Genomic DNA, 19,022 nt, shown 5'->3' on the forward strand with positions numbered 1-19,022 from the left:
TTATCTTTGGTATCTTGTCCTATGAAGACCATTCCTTGATTGAACATTTACCTGAAAGTAATAGCACATCCAGAGATTTAGTAATCCATGATTTTGGGCTAGGAAACTTCTCCCACATGACTGTGGTAATGTAAGATCAAGATCTTTCAGCACCTGATGGTACCCCGGAGAATTGGATTCCCAAGGGGAGAGCCCTGCTTAAAGACTTGACAAAAGAATCTTTGCTCTGAGATGAGGCTCTGAGTCTGGCCTTTTCCTTTGTCATTGCTAGTCCTTAGACAGCTGATGGCTGTCAATAGATCACTCTCCATAGCCACTAGCTGCACACACATACATGCACATACACACATACACACTCCAAAGATGGGGCAAGAGTCAAAGCTGACAGGCCATTTTCCCCCTGAAGGTAACCAATTAATGGATTTGACTGAAAACTCTTCTCCTTCCTACTGGGATGGGTAAGTGGTGGTTGGGGGGACATCTTCCAAACTACAGAATGACAAAATACCTAGTCAGAAAAACCTGATTGGGGTCTGTAATACACAGGCACCCAAATTACATTAATTTATCCCTTTGAAATACTTTATTTACAGCCATGCTCTTACTTTAACAAGAACAAATATTTGTATTAGGTGTATTTGTAGTAAAGAATAATGTTTTAGCATAGAGTTTTATAGACATCCATAACAAATCACGTCTCCCAAGCAATTTTTATTTGCCAATGAGCACAATCACTTGATAACCATTCCGTACTATCAACCCCTAAAGTAGACAACGATTTTGATTCTTGTTTAACATATAAGAAAACAAATACACAAAGATGTAAAATAACTTGCTTAGCCATTTGGCAAAGTCAGGGAGGAACTGAAATCTGAATTTTCATTTCTTCCAATTTCCTAGATCGTAGAGCTTGGTGTCTGGTTTTGCAATGAGGAAGCCAATTTACAGGATGTTCCATGGGACCATGAAGTCAAAACCACAACAGGGTAAAAGCAGGAAGGCCTTGCTTCCTTGGCAGGGAATTTCAAAGACAGCAGTATTACCCCATTTCGGGGTGTTTTGTTATCTTGTGGAGGCTGCCCTGAATGAGCAGGACTATAAATGGTCTAAGGAGAGCATCGTGTTCATTGAGAGCACAGTTAACTTTTTTGGTTTTGAAAACTAAATTAATCAAGCTCTGTACTTATAAACACCAAAAGGATGGCCTTTGACTCTGAACCCCCAAACACTTCTTCCTTTTCATAGTAAAATCTCAATTTGGCCTGAGAATAAATTGCCAACTAAATGCCAGAACTCGTAGAAAATGTTCTCCTCCCCACTACCCACTACAAGTGATAGAACTGCATAGAATAATGCCACCGAACTTCCAACTGCACAGACCTTTGAGGTGCAGTAAGTTGAGGGTGCTAGTATTGGTGTCCAGCAGGAAGACTTGGCCATTCTCCACTGTGACGTTGTCGCCATCTTGTGGCACTTTTTCAGGAAACCAACTGTAAGCCTTGGACCATCTCCGGCAGAACTGAAAGGAAGAGTTGCCCTGGGAAATAGAGAGGATTTTTTTTTTTTTTATCAAGATTATGCAGGTGATCAATCATTGTAGAAACTTTCAAAGAAACTAAAATTAATTTAAATATTTTAAATGTCTCAATAAAACAAGTCACACCTCTCTTCCTCATATAACTAACCCAAATAGGAGGAAACTATGGAAGAGACAAAGTTATACTCCAAGTGCCTCAGTGCTCAGCCCCTGGAATTTACTCTTTTTTTCCAGCACAGGCTCCCTTCTACCTAACAGATGGAGTTGATTCCATTTTTTATTTTTACAGACATGTATTGAGTCTTGGACAAAAAGTCATAAATAGCCTGGAATAGGGAGAATTAAAATGTTCTGCTTGATGGGTGGCATTTTGCTTTATGTAATTGGTATCATTTTTCACTGGCTCTACTGCCAAGTGTCCCTGTTTTATAGGAACATTCCTCTTTCCAAGTGCTCAGATCTATCCTCCCACTTTTTTTTTATATTATTGTTGCCTTTCCTCTGTGCTTGGTGCGTGCATTGGTGCTGAACAAAGCTCATGCATGCATACATGAAATGCAGTCCAACTTCAGATGACAAGTGAATAGCCTGAAACCTTTGAGTGAGAGGCAAAGAGCAGCACTGGGAGAAGGAGCCAGAGAAGGAAGCAGCCCCTAACCATCCCAGCCGCAGTTCTCCTCTCAGAACTTTTGTCTCTTCTGTTAATGTAGGACCACTCTAAAGTCATATGTTTTTTTTCAAAACAAGGACATAAAAATCACAGAGAGCAGTATTCATCCATGTGAGAGGCTGAAAACATGTTTGAATATCTTGTGAAGTGATGGAACTATTAGGATGATAAATAGAATAAAACCAGAATAGAGGTGGTGATTCCCGCAAGGTAACACACACTGCATGTGTGTGCCTCTCCATACATGGTCTTCTTCCCGTCCAGATTCCAAGCAAATGAAAAGCCTGAGTTCCTGCAAAATGAAGTGCCTAAAAGGTCCTCTGGTGACGTGGAAGAGGCAGATGGAAGGAAATCATTAAGAAGGAAAGGATATTTGTAATGCCAACAACTGTACCTATGTTGAGAATTGTGCCCTGCAGTATTTCTAACAGAAAATAGAAAATTGTGCTACATGAAGGGCCAGTACATTTTCCAGAAGAGGTTACTGACTCCTAAGCCAATAGTTTTGAATTGCAGAACCAACACAAACACTGAGGAGCTTTGGGATAGGAGAAGGCATAGGTTTGTGTTTTTTTTTTTTTTCATTTTATCCCAAAGAAGAAAATAAATTCTATGACTTATCCTTGCTTAAGAGATGGAAAGGCATAGGATGAAAAAAGAATGGTTTCCCATGAGCATCGTTGTCAGACATATGAACGATGTCTGCTTGATGACCATCCACAGACTAGAAAAGTAAGAAAAAGTGTAACTCTCCAGTTGATGTCCCTGTAGAGGTAGCTATCAAGTAAAATTAAGGAAAATAATTTCTTATAGGGCTATATGTTATACATTATTATAATCCTTCAATTCACTCCTGCAAATACAGACAGAGGAAAGGGAGGCAAATAGGAGGAAACTGGAGGGAAATAAAGTGGTGAGACAGTGGGAAAAATACAGTAACATCAACTGCAAAACAAGGTGGCCAAGGTTATCTGTACTGTCAGCTCAGAGTCCCCAGTAAAATGACATTTGCAAAAGTTTGAATTTCCAAGTCAGAGAGAGAAGGTTCTAGCATAATCCTGTCCTTTCGTCCTAATGGCAATGTCTCAGACATCCTCACAAAGCTCTCGAATCAAAATTCAGGAGGTGGCACCCAGGGATCTATAATTTTAAGTGGATCTCCTCTGATGACAATTTTGCTTCAAAGTTTGAGGACCAAGTCAAGGGAGGGGCTAAAGGAGAGAGAGAGAGAGATACCTCCCAAAAGGAAACTAAGAAGTTTCCTACAAACCAGCACACAAAGCTCAGGGTCTTTGGTCTGAGTCCCCTCACTTCCAGCAGACTGGGTAGGGTGGTGTGTGGAACAACTATTAGAATTATGAAGAATGATCATCAGTGTTGTAACTCTTTCTGATATTAGCCAGGTGATTAGATCCATAGCCACAGAACTACAAAGAAAACCAGACCTCATGACACCCACAGCAAAAAAATCTGAAACAATCAGGAATCAATTAGGTACTTAGGTACTTAAGGGTGTCAACTTATTCCATGGTGCCTTTCATTAATACTTTAAAATTGTAATAATTAGCATTCATATTTGTTACCTAGCTCTGAGTGAGCTTGAAAGACTAGCTCGGTGTCAACCAAGGTGATGTTTTTGGTCAAGAATATGCTCTGTCATGAACCTAGTTCATAGCCCAATGTACTTTTTATTTCCATCTAACATAAGCTCTACCCACTTCAGTTTCCAGGGTGCCCACCTGCTAGCTTTAGTTTTCTTCTTTGATAGAAGAATTAGTCATATCTATTCTGCAGATGAAGCAGCTAATTTACTTACAAGCACAGGGAGCAGGTAGGGAAATAGATGAGTAAGAATTGTCTAGCACATGCCTTCATCTTTAGTTCAAATCATACAGGCCTGAGAAAAGAAGAAAGGAAGGAAGGAGAGAAAGAAAGAAAGCAATTTAACTTTCCTGCCTCTGCTTGGAAGCTTATGCAATTTGTTTTCTTCTTACAAAATGTCAGCACTTCTCTGAACTTCAGGGAATGTGCAGTGTCTGCAAATCTTACTTGTCACCTTAAATGTACTTGCAACACCACCAGAGTCATCTTGAAAGAAGTCATTGATCAGCAAGTTGAAACATCAGGCAAAGCAAAGACCTATTTGTGAGCGTATGCACTGAGCTGGGGTGGCAGAGGTGGGTTATGGGAATCTCTCTAGTCAGTATCTCCTGCCTGACAAAGACAAGGAAGAACTGTTTTGACACGTCACCATAATGCCTTCTTGCTCAGTATGCAAGTCTTGGAAATAGGAACAGACAAGTTACTGTGTCCAACATTTTCTCCACCTCCTTACCCTCCTTTATTTTCTGCAAAGTACTTATCACCATCCAATACATTGTTGTTTTTGTTTGTCATCAGTCAATCCCTACTAAATTGTACAGAAGTTTCACAAGAGCTTCTCAGCTTTCTGCTGTATCCCCAGTTCCCATAACAATATCTGGCACAGAGTGGGTACCCCTAAGATATATTTGAAATAATGGTCAACTCTTATTTGAGTTTATAATCACTATACCATAATTCAGAATATCTTCATAACTACAAAAATTTGACGTGAACATGAAATTATTTTTACTTTTATCAAATATTCTACATAGAAGTTATTGTCATTTTTTTGTGTTTGATTTGGCTTGATTTGGTACTGAAGATTGAACTCAGGGGCATTTCATAACTGAGTTATATCCACAGCCCTTTTTACATTTTTGAGACTGTCTTGCTAAGTTACTCAATGTGTTAGTCAGCTTTTCATTGCTGTAACCAAAAGACTGCCAAGAACATCTTAGAGGAGGAAAAGTTTATTTTGGCTCATAATTTCAGAGGTTCAGTCAATGGTTTGCCAACTCCATACCTCTAGGCCAGAGGTGAGGTAGAACATCATGGCAGAAGGGTGTGATGGAGGAAAGCTGCTCAGTTCATGACAGCCAGGAAGCAGAGAGCTTAAGTGCAAGGATCCAGGGACAATATAATTCCCAAGGGCATGCCCCCAGTGACCTGCTTCCTCCAGCCATGCTCTACCTGCATATAGCTATCACCCATTAATCCACTCCAATTATTAATCCATAAAATGGATTAATCTCTAACAAGGTTACAGCTCTCATAATCCAACCATTTCACCTCTGAACACTTCTACATTGTCTCACACATGAGCTGTTGGGGGGGGGGGCACCTCACATCTAAACCATAACATCCAGGCTGCCCCTGAACTTGCCATCCTCCTACCTCAGCTTCCTGAATAGCTGGGATTACAGGTGTGTGTGTCAACACATCAGGAAAAATTAATTTAATTCATTGACCTTTCATTTTGTGAGATCCTTCACTATTTTGTGAGGGGATCCTTCTTTAATTCTGACATGAATATTACTTATACATTCTTGATTTGTAGCATTTTATGTTTATATGTTATTTCTCAACTAACATGAAATTTGTTAGTAGAAAGTTTTCCATTTTTTCTCGTTTTTTATTCTTAGTTTTCTTCCCACTAATAGTTAAATGATTGTCTTTACACTATTCATTATATATTTGATCTCCTAACTAATAGTATTGGCTATTTTAACAGGGCATTAAAATGTTGAGTGATATTATACCTGTTAACCAATTAAAATTCCAAACCTTTTGTGCATAAGCTAATGCAAAGGCATCTCTTCCAGAGAAATGTGACCATCCATTCACGATCTTAAGGTGTTTCCATTATCATTTAGAAAAAGACAAACAGCCAGATAATTAAAGTGTGATTAGTTCAATAATTGAAAACATAACCAATGTGCTTTGGGAGTTCAGGATATTGGATGGCTGACCCTTGTTTAGACTGCCTTCCAGGTGAAATCCAGTGCATGAAATCCCTTTTTCTACTTTTAATCTGGACACTACAGATAAATTAACACAGGCTGAGATTACTTCAGCTGATTATGAAACAAAAGATAGTCATTGTAGAAAAGTCAACCATCTACAAATCCAGGATTACTAATAGAGCCCTTATCCTATTAACTCAATAACTCTTTAGGGAACAAAAAGGAAATTAAATTAGTTTGGCATAATTTATTCCTAGAAAATTCAGGCTGGCCCTAAGTGATCACTTTTTTCCTCAATGCTTATAAACCCTTTGTGATAGGAAGATAACAGGAGAAATTCTTTCCCAACTGCCCAGATCATTGAACACTCAAAGAAATACCAATAATACCTTTTTCTCCATTGACATATACCCAGTTCCAGCTTACTCTTTGTCCCCCTTAGAAAGTGAACCAATCCACCAGGCTATCTCTTAATTTGACACTCTTCCTATTCTCTGTGATTTCTCATAAATTACTGATACTAGCTCAATGGTTCATATAGGTAAGTTACTTCAGAACTCCAGAGGACCATCAAAGTCTGCAAACAGAATAGATTCACAGTCTACGGTCTCCTCTATTTGGGTCTATAAATTGTCTCTAACATGATTTCTTCTGAATTTTCAATCTGAGGATCATTCCACTTGCTGGAGAAAATAATAATGATAACAATAGCTACTCAGATGCCTCTAATGACTTACATTGTTCCTCACAACTTTAAAACAGATGTTTCTTTCTCCGTTTAAAGTTTAAGGTTAAAAAATTAATAATGATGACTAAGATTTAATGAGTGCACCTAATAGGTATTTTCTTATTTAATAATCACAGACTCTTTTCAGACTTGCCTGAACTACAGTAGATGAGTCCAATGCATTCAAGAAATATTTTCTTCTTTTTTAAATTAGTACATTGTGATTATTCATAATAGTGGCATTTGTTGTGACATATTTGTTCACCTACACATACAACAATATATGTGATATAAAATTTGATCTATTTCATTTGCCAGTGCTTTGCCCTTCCCTCTCCTCCTCCTTCCTCTTGGCCCCCTTCAACACTTATTTATTAAGCCCTCACTATACCCCAGTCACTGATCTAAACACAAAACATATCAAATCACTGATCTTAGGAAGCATATATTTTAGTAGCATAATAGATAGATATGTAAAACAAATAGCATGCTTTGAAAGAAAGAAAAAAAACAACAAGATGAAGTTGAGCGGCAGGGTGGGAGGAACTATATGATATTGAGTGATCAGGTCTTCGACCCTGATAGGGGATTAGATGAGAAAAGCAGAGGCTATCTGAGGATGACCCTGAGGAAGAAGCACGCTTGATGTCCTGTGTGTACAGCAAGGATAGGCAGGTGCTGCTAGAACTGAAGGAAGGGACACTGCTGTGCTGTGACCTTCCTGCTGATGCAGGGGACTGCATAAAACCTGGTGGATAGCAAGCTCTCTACATGTCACAGAAAAGAGAATTAAGGGGAATAATCAGTACCATATAACAGTCCACAAACTACACTCTACAGCCCAAATCTGGCCGCAACAGTATTTTGATGTTGGTACACAGCCTAAGCATTTCATTTACATATTGTTTTTGTTGCTTTCTGTTCATGACAATTACAGCATGTCCTGCCAGACCTAAAACACTTACTATCTAACTCTTTATAGAAAAAGCTGGGGGATGCCTGGTATGTTCTGATTCATACTATCAGTATAGTACCATAATATGCTCTGCATAATACATCTACATGCTACCAATATTGAAATATGTTCAAATGGAATATTCTGTAACTAAAAATAAGTAATTATAATACCGTTATAGAACTGGAAAGCAAAAACATCTTAGGAAAGGATGTATGCTAAAGTACTGAAAATTGGTTCAATTCTTCTCATTTTCTAGTAATAGACCAGGTCTCAGGAGACCACATAAAGGCAAGAGCAAGTATGGGCTGGTGTGTGTGTATATGTGTGTACATGTGTGAATGTGTGTGTGTATGCATGCCACCCACATGCGCAAGTGTGCCCATGCATGCACACACACACACACACAGAGTCGAATCAGAAGATTGACAGATACACGCTAGCCTTTTTCACAGAGCTGACACACTGCCATTTAACCAGCGAGCATGCAGCACGTGTTTCTGCTCCTAGTCACTAGTAAGAGACAAGGTTAACATTTTAAGTGATGGACTACAACATGTTATTTCCCCATGCAATGGACCCGTGACTGCACCGCTTTTGAAAACACTTAATTTCAGTGATTGAATACACAGGAGCGCACTTTCCCTGCTATGAACCTTTGACAGCTTCTCAGTCTCATACACCAGGGAAACCTTTTTTTTTCCTCCTTTTCTTTTTTTCCTCCCCTTTATACCTGAAGGGAAGCAAAATGAATATATCATGGCAAGGAAGAAAAAGAAAGAAAAAAAGAAAGAAGCCCAAAGAATGAAAACCAGTTTATAAGCATCAGTGTATTTTACTATAAAAGTATTCACTGCCATCTGCTCTAATTACTTTGAATGTTTGGGCTACCATCTTCATACAATAGAAATAATGATCTCCTCAAGGGTAAAAAAAATTTTTTCAAAGAAACAAACAAAAGTTGATTATATTTAGCTCCCAGGCTAAAGAAGTGTCAAGCTACTTTGTGGTGAACAATCAATTAGGAGAATGGGTAGGTCTCTAATTATCACAAACAAATTGATTTCCCTTGGTGGGTCTTCCCTTTTCTTCTTTGCCCACCTTTTTGGAGGAGTGGTGTCCATAGCTCACAGAGGGTAAGAAGCTGACTAGACACACTTATGGGTCTCAGGTTACTCCATGACAGTTCCTTACATTTGGATCCAAACCAAACTAAACCAAGTCTTCTCTCATTGACATCAACCACACCGTAACCTTGAGGAAACTGCCTACAGGACTAGGTAACCTTCTAAGATTTCAGATTACCTCATGGAAGGAACCCCTTATGGGGAACCCCATGCCTCAGCTGCTTAAAGGAAGACTGGAGCCAACTTAGCCCCAGTAAAGTCTTCAAGGAGAGAATTATCAGTCCATTCCTTGAACTTAAATGAAATATGTGGAGTCCAGAAAGACATGGAGCAGATCCCTAAAATACTAGCAGAAGTTCAACTTTCACTGAGGCTAAGTGACCTTCTCAAGTCCTCTAACACACTATGTACATTAAGCAGATTTCTAAGATGCTCCTCTCAGGATTCTCAACCCCAGTACACATACCCTATAACTCTCTCTTCTTCAGTGGGAATAGAGCTTATGAATATGAGGGGATATCCTACCCATAATTAGCTTATGTGATATGGCAATAGCAAAAAGTTCTTGCAAATGTAATTCTTTACAGACGTCAGTTGATTGAGTTATTCAAAAGGGAGATGAACTTTGCCTAGGCAGGTAAGTGCTTAAAAGAGATTCTGACAATGGTCTTAAAATTTCCATGTGACTAAGAGGGGACCATGTGGCTATGGTCCAAGTGCAGACTTTAGAAGCTAAAAGTAGTCCCTAGCAAACAGCCAGCCAGAAAATGAGGACCTACTTCTTCCAGACTCAAGGAACTGAGTTCTGCACACAACCTGAATGAGTGTGGAGAAAGACTTTGAGCCTCACATGAGAATGCAGTTGGCTGACCCCTTGATTTCAGCTTTGTGAGACCCTGAACAGAGAAATCAGCTACACTGTGTGAGATGTCTGACTATAGAATGGTGACATAAAAAATAGGCATGATTTTAAGTTGCCAGAGTGTGGTCATTTATTAAGCAGCAATAGAAAACTAATGTGCCACCATAATGGCCTTCTTTGAAGAGCAATTTTTACAGAGAACACAATTTCTTTTTCCTCCTTCATTGAAGTAACTTCTCTAAAGGGGAGATAACAAGATCACATTGGAAGGCCATTACTAGAGAGAAGGCAGGTTCTCTCACTGCAGAAATGACTTCTCACATACAGGACATGTGAGGAAATATGAAATTCTTTAGGATGCTAAGAAGTGTAAATGAAGACTAGATGCAGACCTTCTATTCACTCAGGAAGAGTTTTAACTACTAAAGAAACAGCTCATGCCACAAGGACTTCTATATCACTAGAATCTCTTTTTATCTATGCTGAAGAACTGCAAAATCACCTGATGCGAAACACAGCCATGATGTGCGTCCTTTGAGAGAAGCTAAGAATTTTTGAAAGTCCATATTCTGACTCTACTTTTGAGAATGGTATTTGAATATAATTGGTATTAATAGCACTACTTTCTCCACAAACATTGATTCCTGAGGAGAGAAGAGGATTTGACTTTTTATTTACCTTCCCTGGAAGGGAGGAAAGAGGGAAAGAGAAGAAAGAGGAGTGGGAGAGAGGGAGTAATTCACTGCAAGGGAAAACCAAGTTTTAGAAGTCAGAGAAATCCATCCTGCATCTGGCATCTTCATTGGCCTCGACTAAATAACTTTTCTCTCCTGTATCCTTAAGCTTCAGAATAGAGACTTATGTAATTTTTAGGAAGGGCAAATGAAATGTTAATTTAAGTTTTTAAATCTTCTGAAAGCAGCATTGTGTAATATTAAATATTCATGCATGTATTTTCTGATTTCAATAATGCGCAGTATTATTCTGTTAATGCTAATACCATAAAATTATTAGTCTGATTTGAGGAATGAGAAAACCCAGAAAGCAGTGTTTCAGAGCTGGGATGAAATCTGAGGAATCTAAGATTCAAGGAGCTTGCCTGTTCATTGCAGGGCAGATGCAGGTTGGTTAAAATAATCTTCATCACCATCACCATCACATCTGTGAACCTTCACAGGGTGCTCACTATGAACTAGGCAGTATGGTCCCTACACCTATAATCATGAATGTGTAATTACATTCTAAGTGCATTTCTTAGAGACCAGTTTAAAATCCATTGTTCACTTTAATCCAAATGCATCTGCCACACATTGTCCCTTTCCCTCCAAACTTTATTTATTAGTTTCAGATGCAATGAATCACTTACTGACTTGAGCAGCATTAGAGGTAAACACCAAGGTTAAAATGTAGAGATAATTGAATAACACCAACTACCAGTAACAGCAGTCCAGGCAAAGAAGGAAATAGACCCAGATATTTCAGATAGAGCAGTCTGATGGAAACCTTCCACTCTCAGGATCAAAACCACATGCCATTTTGACATGAGGTTGAAAATAGCTGCATTTTATTTTTTCAAATTTCCATAAGCCAGTTATTAATATGAGAAAAAGGAGCAAGAAGTTGGTGACATAATTTAAATCTTCCTGTGATAACAAGTAAAACATCCCAAAATTGGTTATCACATAAGCAATATATCAAAGAAATGTACTTGAAGATTTAAAATATATATATATATATATATAATTTATTGCTCAGACTGTCGATAAATGAGATTAATGAAATATGTGCATTTTCCTTTGCAGTAAACTCTTCAGAGAAAACTCATAAAGCAAATTATTTCAAAGTCCTTCTAAAAATTCATAAAGCTTAATATAATTCCAGACAGCAAAATCCACTTTTATCATTTGCTTTAGAGTCACCTGGAATTCATTGTATACTCTTCACACAATGTATAAACACAGGCATATAACATATACATGTAAGTTTACACAAATACTTGAAAAACTTTTCTTATTATGTGCTTTTAAGGCAGAAAACTCAGAATTCTTGGCAAATACTAAACAATCCGCAGGCATAGTTATCACCAAAAAAGCCCCTCCTGGTTTTGGATTTCAAAAGCCACAGAGACCCCCGTGAAATGAGCCTTAAAGTAATCAACAGCCCAAGAACTGAAGGTCAAGCTAATTCAAGGAGCCATATTAAAAGGCATCACAGACCACAACACCTCTCAGAAATGAATGCACAATATCTTTTCCCAGAATTCTCCCAACATTGGGGAATTTCTCCTTTACTGAAAATCAACTGGCCCAACTTTCTGAGGATTAATTATTCCTGTGGATGTACTTTCCCTTAAAAAAATAGAAACTTTTTATCCCCATTTTCCCAATGGGAGGAAATGCAGCTTCCAATATGCCCCCCATATTACTTTGGGCTAATAAAAGTTTAGATATCTTTATCAATACTTCGTTTTATAAATGTGAAACTAAGTGACTACTACAAGATTATTTAATGAATTGAGTAAGGGTAGAGCTAGGACCAGAGTCCAATCAAAGTGATTTTTGCCCTTTAGAATTTTTTTTTTTTGGATGAAGTAGTCTCTATGTATTCTAAAGAAGATACACATCAATAGAGCCCAAGAAAAACCTGGCAAGCATGTAGCACATCTTTCTCTCATTACCCAATTCCAAATAATTGACCATTTCTAACACCACCCTCCCTCAGTTGAAATTTCCCCTGTCTGGGATCTACTCAAAGTAGTTTTTGGTTTTGTTTTAGAAAATCAATAGGTGAACTGGGCCTGTGGATTGCATACCTATAATTCCAGCAACTAGGGACACTGAGGGAGAAGGATGGCAAGTTCAAAACCAGCCTCAACTATTTAGCAAGGACTTAAGAAATTAGAGAGACTCTGTCTCAAAAAAAAAAAAAAGGACTTGGGAATGTGGTTCAGTGGTTGAGAACCCCTGGATTCAATTTATAGTACAACAAAAACAACAACAACAACAACAAAAGGAACATTAAATAGGTGGTAGTGGGAAGAATCCCACATTATTTGTCAATCAGAAAGAATTAACCTTTCCTTCTTACTCTCTCCTCCTTTTCATTATAGACAACCAATCTACAAGTCTTTAAGCTTTTCACATGGAGAGACCAAAGCAAATTTATGCCTTGCTTAGTTTAAAACATTATTCTAAACATTCTGAACAATTTATGAACGTATGAAGACAATGTAATAGTGATAAACAATTGAAACCCTGCCTGATTCTCTAAGCAATGAAAATGATAAGAAGGCACCCAAAGTATGTTTAGCATATATAATATTGAGAGTGAAAAAAAAGAAATTTAATTATAATGTGCAGGTTAAACATTTCAATTTTAAAGATAGAACTTAGACTAACTTACAGTTTATTTTTGTTTGCTTGTTTTATGTAAGTGAAATGTTTATGACATTGTATTTGGCGATAATTTCTTGTATATGACACCAAAAATAAAACAACAAAAGAAGAAACATGTAAGTTGAACTTCATCAAATTTAAAAACTTTTATGTATCAAAGGAAACTAAAGAGTGAAAAGGCAACTCATGGAATAAGAGAAAATATTTGCAAATTGTGTATTCCATGTAGGAGATACCCAGAATATATAAATAACTCCTACAACAACAATAACAAAATAAAACTAAATTTTAAAAGTTGGAAAGGGCCTTGAACAAATATTTCTCAAAATAAATAAATAAATATACATGGCCAATGAACATATAAAGATTTTAATATTGCTAATCATTAGGAAAATCAAAACCACAATGAGATATCACTGCACATCCATTAAGATAGCTAATATCAAAATTTTTTTAAAAAGTAGAAAATGAAAAGTTTGGAAAGAATGTGGAAAAATTGTACTTTGCATACGTATATGAAAAATGGTGTAGTCACTGTGAAGTACAGTAAGGCAGTTCCTGAAAATATTCAACATAGAATCATCCTCTGATCAAGAAATTCTGGACATACACCTAAAATAATTGAGAGCAGGATCTCAAAGAGATTTGTACATCCATGTCTTATTCACAGTATTGAAAAGGCAGAAACAACACAAGAAAGTGTTCATTAACAGATGAATGCACTAAGCTCAGTATATACAATAGAATATCATTCAGACTTAACAAGAAAGGGAATTCTGATACATGCTATATACAATATGGGTGGACTTTGAGGAAACTACGGTAAGAGAAAAAGTGAGACACAACGCAATATTTATAGTACATAATTCCACTTCACTGAAGTATTTAGAGTAGCTATATTTATGGAGAAAGAAAGTAGGATGGTGGTTCTAGAGAGAACAGAATGGGGACTTAAGATTTAATGGGTATGAGTTTCAGAAGGGGAAGAAAACATTCTTGAGATAGATGGTAGTGATGGTTGCACAACAATGTAAATATAATTAATGCTGCTGAACTGTGCACTTAAAATGGTTAAAAATGTGAAATGTTATGCATATTTTACTACAACTTTTTAAAACTGAAAAAAAGATGCGTCTTTGAATTTCATAAAATTACCAACATTCTTAAGTTGTTCTGTAGTTCTATGGAACAAACCAATGGATTAAAAACAATAAAATTATCCAGCTCATTCAGTGCCTTTATAGAACCTCACTTGATATTGGGGAATTATGAAATATCTGATTTCCTCATTTTTTAGGTGAATACACTGGAACAGAGGTTAAATAAGTTTTTCAAGGTCTCAGTAACAGTGAAAGAATAAAAAGAAGGAAACTCTCAACATGTGTCTTTGGAATGTGGGCTTATACACTTTGTGTCTGCGAGGGTGTGAGTGTATGTGCATCTACAAGCCCCGTGCCTGAGTCCTCATTCACGTCTCCATCGCTCCTGCTCGGTATGTGAGAGTGCATGGATATCACCTACAGTCGTCAGACACTCCTATTTCACATTCTCTATCCTCATTACTGCTATTACCTCATCTAGCAAGGCTATCAACCCTTTCCACCAGACAAATTCATTCTTCAAAATACCAGGTCAGCCCTTTCTGTAAAGCTTTTACTAGCATTCCTTCTCTCCCAAACAGAGCTACCCCACTCCTCTTGTGCTTCCAGGGTCTTTGTACCTCCTGCTGCAGTCCTTAGTGCACACTACTCATGATGCTGGTAAGTTGTGGTGTGTTCTGTCCCCTCTCCAGCAGCACTTAAGACAAGCAAGAGGAGCTTCCAGAGAGCTAATGGGACAGCTTATTGGAAAAGGCACCAGTGTTTGATTCACACCTAGAACATCTGAAGGCAAGAGCCTTGCTGGAGCTGTCCCTGCTTAGTAGCAGAGATAAGAGTACTGATTTGGGAGCAAGCTATGTGCCACTTCACAAGGGACAAAGGTGGATGGGGATTCCAACGGGCACAGGTCTGGTATGACTGAAAGGGAGCTTTCCCAAGAGGCAGACCAGGTTGTCTAGAGAGCAGCACAGCTCCCACTCTGAAAACTATGAGCTCTCCAGTCAGAGAAAGTCACAAAGTACCCCAGCAGGGATATCTGATGGGCCCACAAAAAGACCCATGAGAAGGCTAACAACTGCACACCTCACCCAGATAGTTTACCTGCCACACAGGATATCTCCTTTTGCCATGCCACTCTTCCTTGACAGACTTCTAAGAACTAGGGGAAAAGATGGAAAGAAGAGAGAAAGAGCCAGGTCTCACTTCACACACTGAGACTTCCAAGCCATCTGGGGGTATAAAGGGTCTTAAAATTTTAATACATTCTGAGGTTTTAAAATCACACTGGATTACATTGGAGTTAGGAGAGTATTGGGGCCCACCAAGAGTAACACATTTGAATCAGGTTGTACTGTGAAGACTTACAACCAATTTTTTTCTTAGTCAGAGGTCATGGAAGATCTTGGGCAGGCATTTTAGTATGGAGTGGCTATTGAGGCCAAGAAGCTTGTAAGAGAATGCACTGGAAGTCAGGACCCCGGAAACAGCCAACGTCTCTACCCTTTCAGCAAATATGGCTGTGAGGGAAGAAGAAACCCACCCACTTAGTAAATGGGGTCAGACAATGGTCAGGGGGAGTTTGGGATTCATTATTTCAGATTAAACAGCATACTGAGGAAGATGAGCTAGACAGAGATAGAAAATTCAAAACAGGTTGGGGCCATTTAGATCTCCAGCACTGCTGAGAAGGGATGGGAAGAAATCTAGAACATAGGTAGGACTGGTCCTTTTCTTTGCTGCTCCCACAAACACAAGAAAGCCCCAGTTCTCACACCTATGTCTCAAACTCTGAGTGAAAGGAGAGTTTGGGTACTCTCTAAATGGCCTGACGTCATCATCCATATGTTATATTGAACATTCAGCAATGATATGTGTTATAGTTCCCTTCCAACATACTTAGTCATCAATACCAATCAAGTTACAGAGTTCCTCAGCTCCAAAACCATAGTCACCTAACAACCCCTCCTGCCCTCACCTATGACATCCATCCCACAGTCATCAAATAGTGGTCATTACTCACAATGCCTCTTAGTTCATCCTTTTCTTCATCTGGAGTGCTAACTACCTTTGTTTAAGGAGTTCTCATTTCTTATTTGGATTTTCTTGACTCTGGGCAGAGCTAGTATTTCTGTTCAGGCATCCAGAGCTTAACACAGCACTTGGCACATCACAGGTTACAAAAACTCATTAAATGAATAAATGAGTGACCATTTCATGCAATAGCCACTCTAGCCTCCCCTTCCAGTCTCCCCACACCCTTCCATTTTCTTCCCTACTGCTAATATTTTCTTCCTAGAAAAAAAATTAACCTGATTCATATGCATAACTAAAAGAACAAAGTTTTAAACAAATGAAAAAATAACCTGATTCATTGTCTTCCTCCCTCTCCCTCTTCTTTTTTTTTCTCTCTCTACAAACACATACACACACACGCGCACACACACTTAGGATACACAGGTGCGGAGCTTAGATAAGAGCTGATTTCCAATGCCTACTGAAAAAAATCCAGATTAAAACAGGCAGATAAGCCACTACCCGATAATCGTCTTTCTAGCCTCATCTCCAGCTTCTCCCCAGGCCTCCTCCCTAAGCCTCCACTGGATCAGGTACCATCCTCAAACTGTTCCAGAAGTCACACTAACACATCATGGCCATGCTGGTACATATGCTCCTTCTCTTCAGAGAATCTTTCAAAGGGCTCCATTTCAATCTCCCTGTGGTGACATTCTCAGGCCCTTGAGAAGCTGTCCATCTCTCTGTCTGCCCTGCACTCTGCTCTTAACTACTTTTGTGCTCCATAGTTATTTCAATGCTTTACCTGGCTAGATTCTGAGTTTTCAACGTCAGGGGTGACATGTGTTCATTAGGTATTGCCAGTCACTGGCACAATACTTGGCACATAGTAGGCACTTATCAAATAATTAGATCAACTAACACATTCAACCAGCCCTATGACTGTGGAACGGGAGCAACATGAGTTTCCGTAACTCCTAAAAGGCTTTCTCTTGCTTTGAATCCTAAAATTTCTTTGTCCTCTGTTAAAATTATTTAATGTTTTTTTTAAAGGACTATAAAAAATATCCATTCAGGCGTAACAAACTGCTGGCACTGGGTCTGCCAGCAGAACGCCTCCAGACGTGCTTCAATAAATTGATAGCATTTATTTGTAATTTGCAGCCCCTATTTGCATGCAGATAATTAATGTGTTAGAGTCCATAAAATTGATTTTTTTCTCTTAAGTTAAATATTTCAACCATAATGTTGTTAGTGTATCAATTAATGAAATTTTACTAAATTCAACCAATAAACATTTATCAGGTCAGGTACTCTGCCAGACCCCAAGGACAAAAGGATAAATGATACAGTTTCCTGTTCTCAGGAAGCTCACTGTTGAGAAGAGACCAACACCCAACACGCAAGCCAATCACAGCAAACAGGTTTATTTTTTTTTTTATTAGAAGGACAAAATCTGAATGTTTATAGACAAAAGTAGAGAATAATAAAAACTAAAAGGTAGTATTTTTAGGAATGTCCCCAAGATCCTACTTGCAGAAATACCTAAAAAATATTTCAGACTTTTCAAAGAAACACACAAACTTTTTATTTATTTGTTTGTTTGTTTGTTTATTTATTTATTTATTTTAGTTGTCAGTGTACCTTTTTATTTTATTTATATATTCGGTGCCAATATTAATAAAAGATTTATCTTTGAGTCAAATATAAAAAAAAACACTGAAATCTATGAACAATATCTGAATGTAGTCCATTTGAACAAAGTAACTGGTTCCTTTTGATATCAAGTTAATGGACTATTTGCAATTAATCACCTTTAGTAGCAGAGTAGCATTTTTTTAAAGCCTCTTTTTTTTAATCTTTATTTTGTTTATTTATTTTTATGTGGTGCTGAGGATCAAACCCAGGGTCTCACACATGAGAGGCGAGTGCTCTACTGTTGAGCCACAACCCCAGCCACAGCAGAGCAGCATTTATCCAAATCAGTCAGCTTCTTGAAATCTAAACAAATTGTTGGGGAAGGATAAAATTGACTTTTTTGTCAAAAAAAAATGGGAAAAAAAAGATAACGGTTCATAACCTCCATTTGAGACCAATGATTACCCCCAAGCAGGAAGTTCTATAACCCTCAGAAGAAATCTCTGCTAACAATAGGATTCCTGATACTCACCTTACATTCTATTCCCACTATACTCTCCCTTTACCCTGATTACAATCACACAGAAATCTTGATTCAACCCAAGCTCAAATTCCTCAAAAGCACTGAAGCTACAGAGAGGCTCCAAAACATCTATTCAAGAACCAACCACCTCTAAGGTATTTGCCTGGATTCCTCCAGACACTCACACCACATGCCAAAGTCCCAGTCATTGCTTACTCAATGCAGACTGCCTTTGACAATTCAGACAGGGAGCACAATAAAGTTTGCTGCTAAGAAAATCCAAAATCAAAAGGGACACCATATTGATATGAAATTTATAATCAATAGCTCAATCATTAATTAGTTTTTTATGGAATGTAATTCAGCAGCTGGGTTGAGTCATGGTCACAACTGCACAAGTAAATTTAGACCAGGTTTTAAAAAACTTTTATTCCGCTTAATTTTCCAGGTAACCACAGTGGTGAGAATTGGCCACATTACAAATAATGGGGATGCTTTCCAGTACTGGTATTTTTAGTTTGAAACATCATTATTGTGTAACCAGAATCTCCTTTTACATTTGTATTCAGACAGGGCTGGGAAGCGGCATCTGAGCACATAATCATATCACAGTGTGTTTCTCTCAAAAGCTGAACCTTCTGCCTTAAC

General features: G+C 38.1%; 1 protein-coding gene across 1 annotated transcript in view; it reads right to left on the minus strand.

Moving 5' to 3' along the window:
* Window positions 1-19,022, minus strand: part of Pkhd1 (PKHD1 ciliary IPT domain containing fibrocystin/polyductin) — a 427,258-nt gene that overhangs the window by 304,413 nt on the left and 103,823 nt on the right. The window contains exon 33 of the mRNA XM_048805732.1: window positions 1,381-1,537. Coding sequence (XP_048661689.1) covers window positions 1,381-1,537 — 157 coding nt within the window. The remainder of the gene's footprint in view (window positions 1-1,380; window positions 1,538-19,022) is intronic.

Source organism: Marmota marmota, unplaced genomic scaffold (genome assembly GCF_001458135.2).
Source record: "Marmota marmota marmota unplaced genomic scaffold, marMar, whole genome shotgun sequence".
In the NCBI taxonomy this organism is placed as follows: domain Eukaryota; kingdom Metazoa; phylum Chordata; class Mammalia; order Rodentia; family Sciuridae; genus Marmota; species Marmota marmota.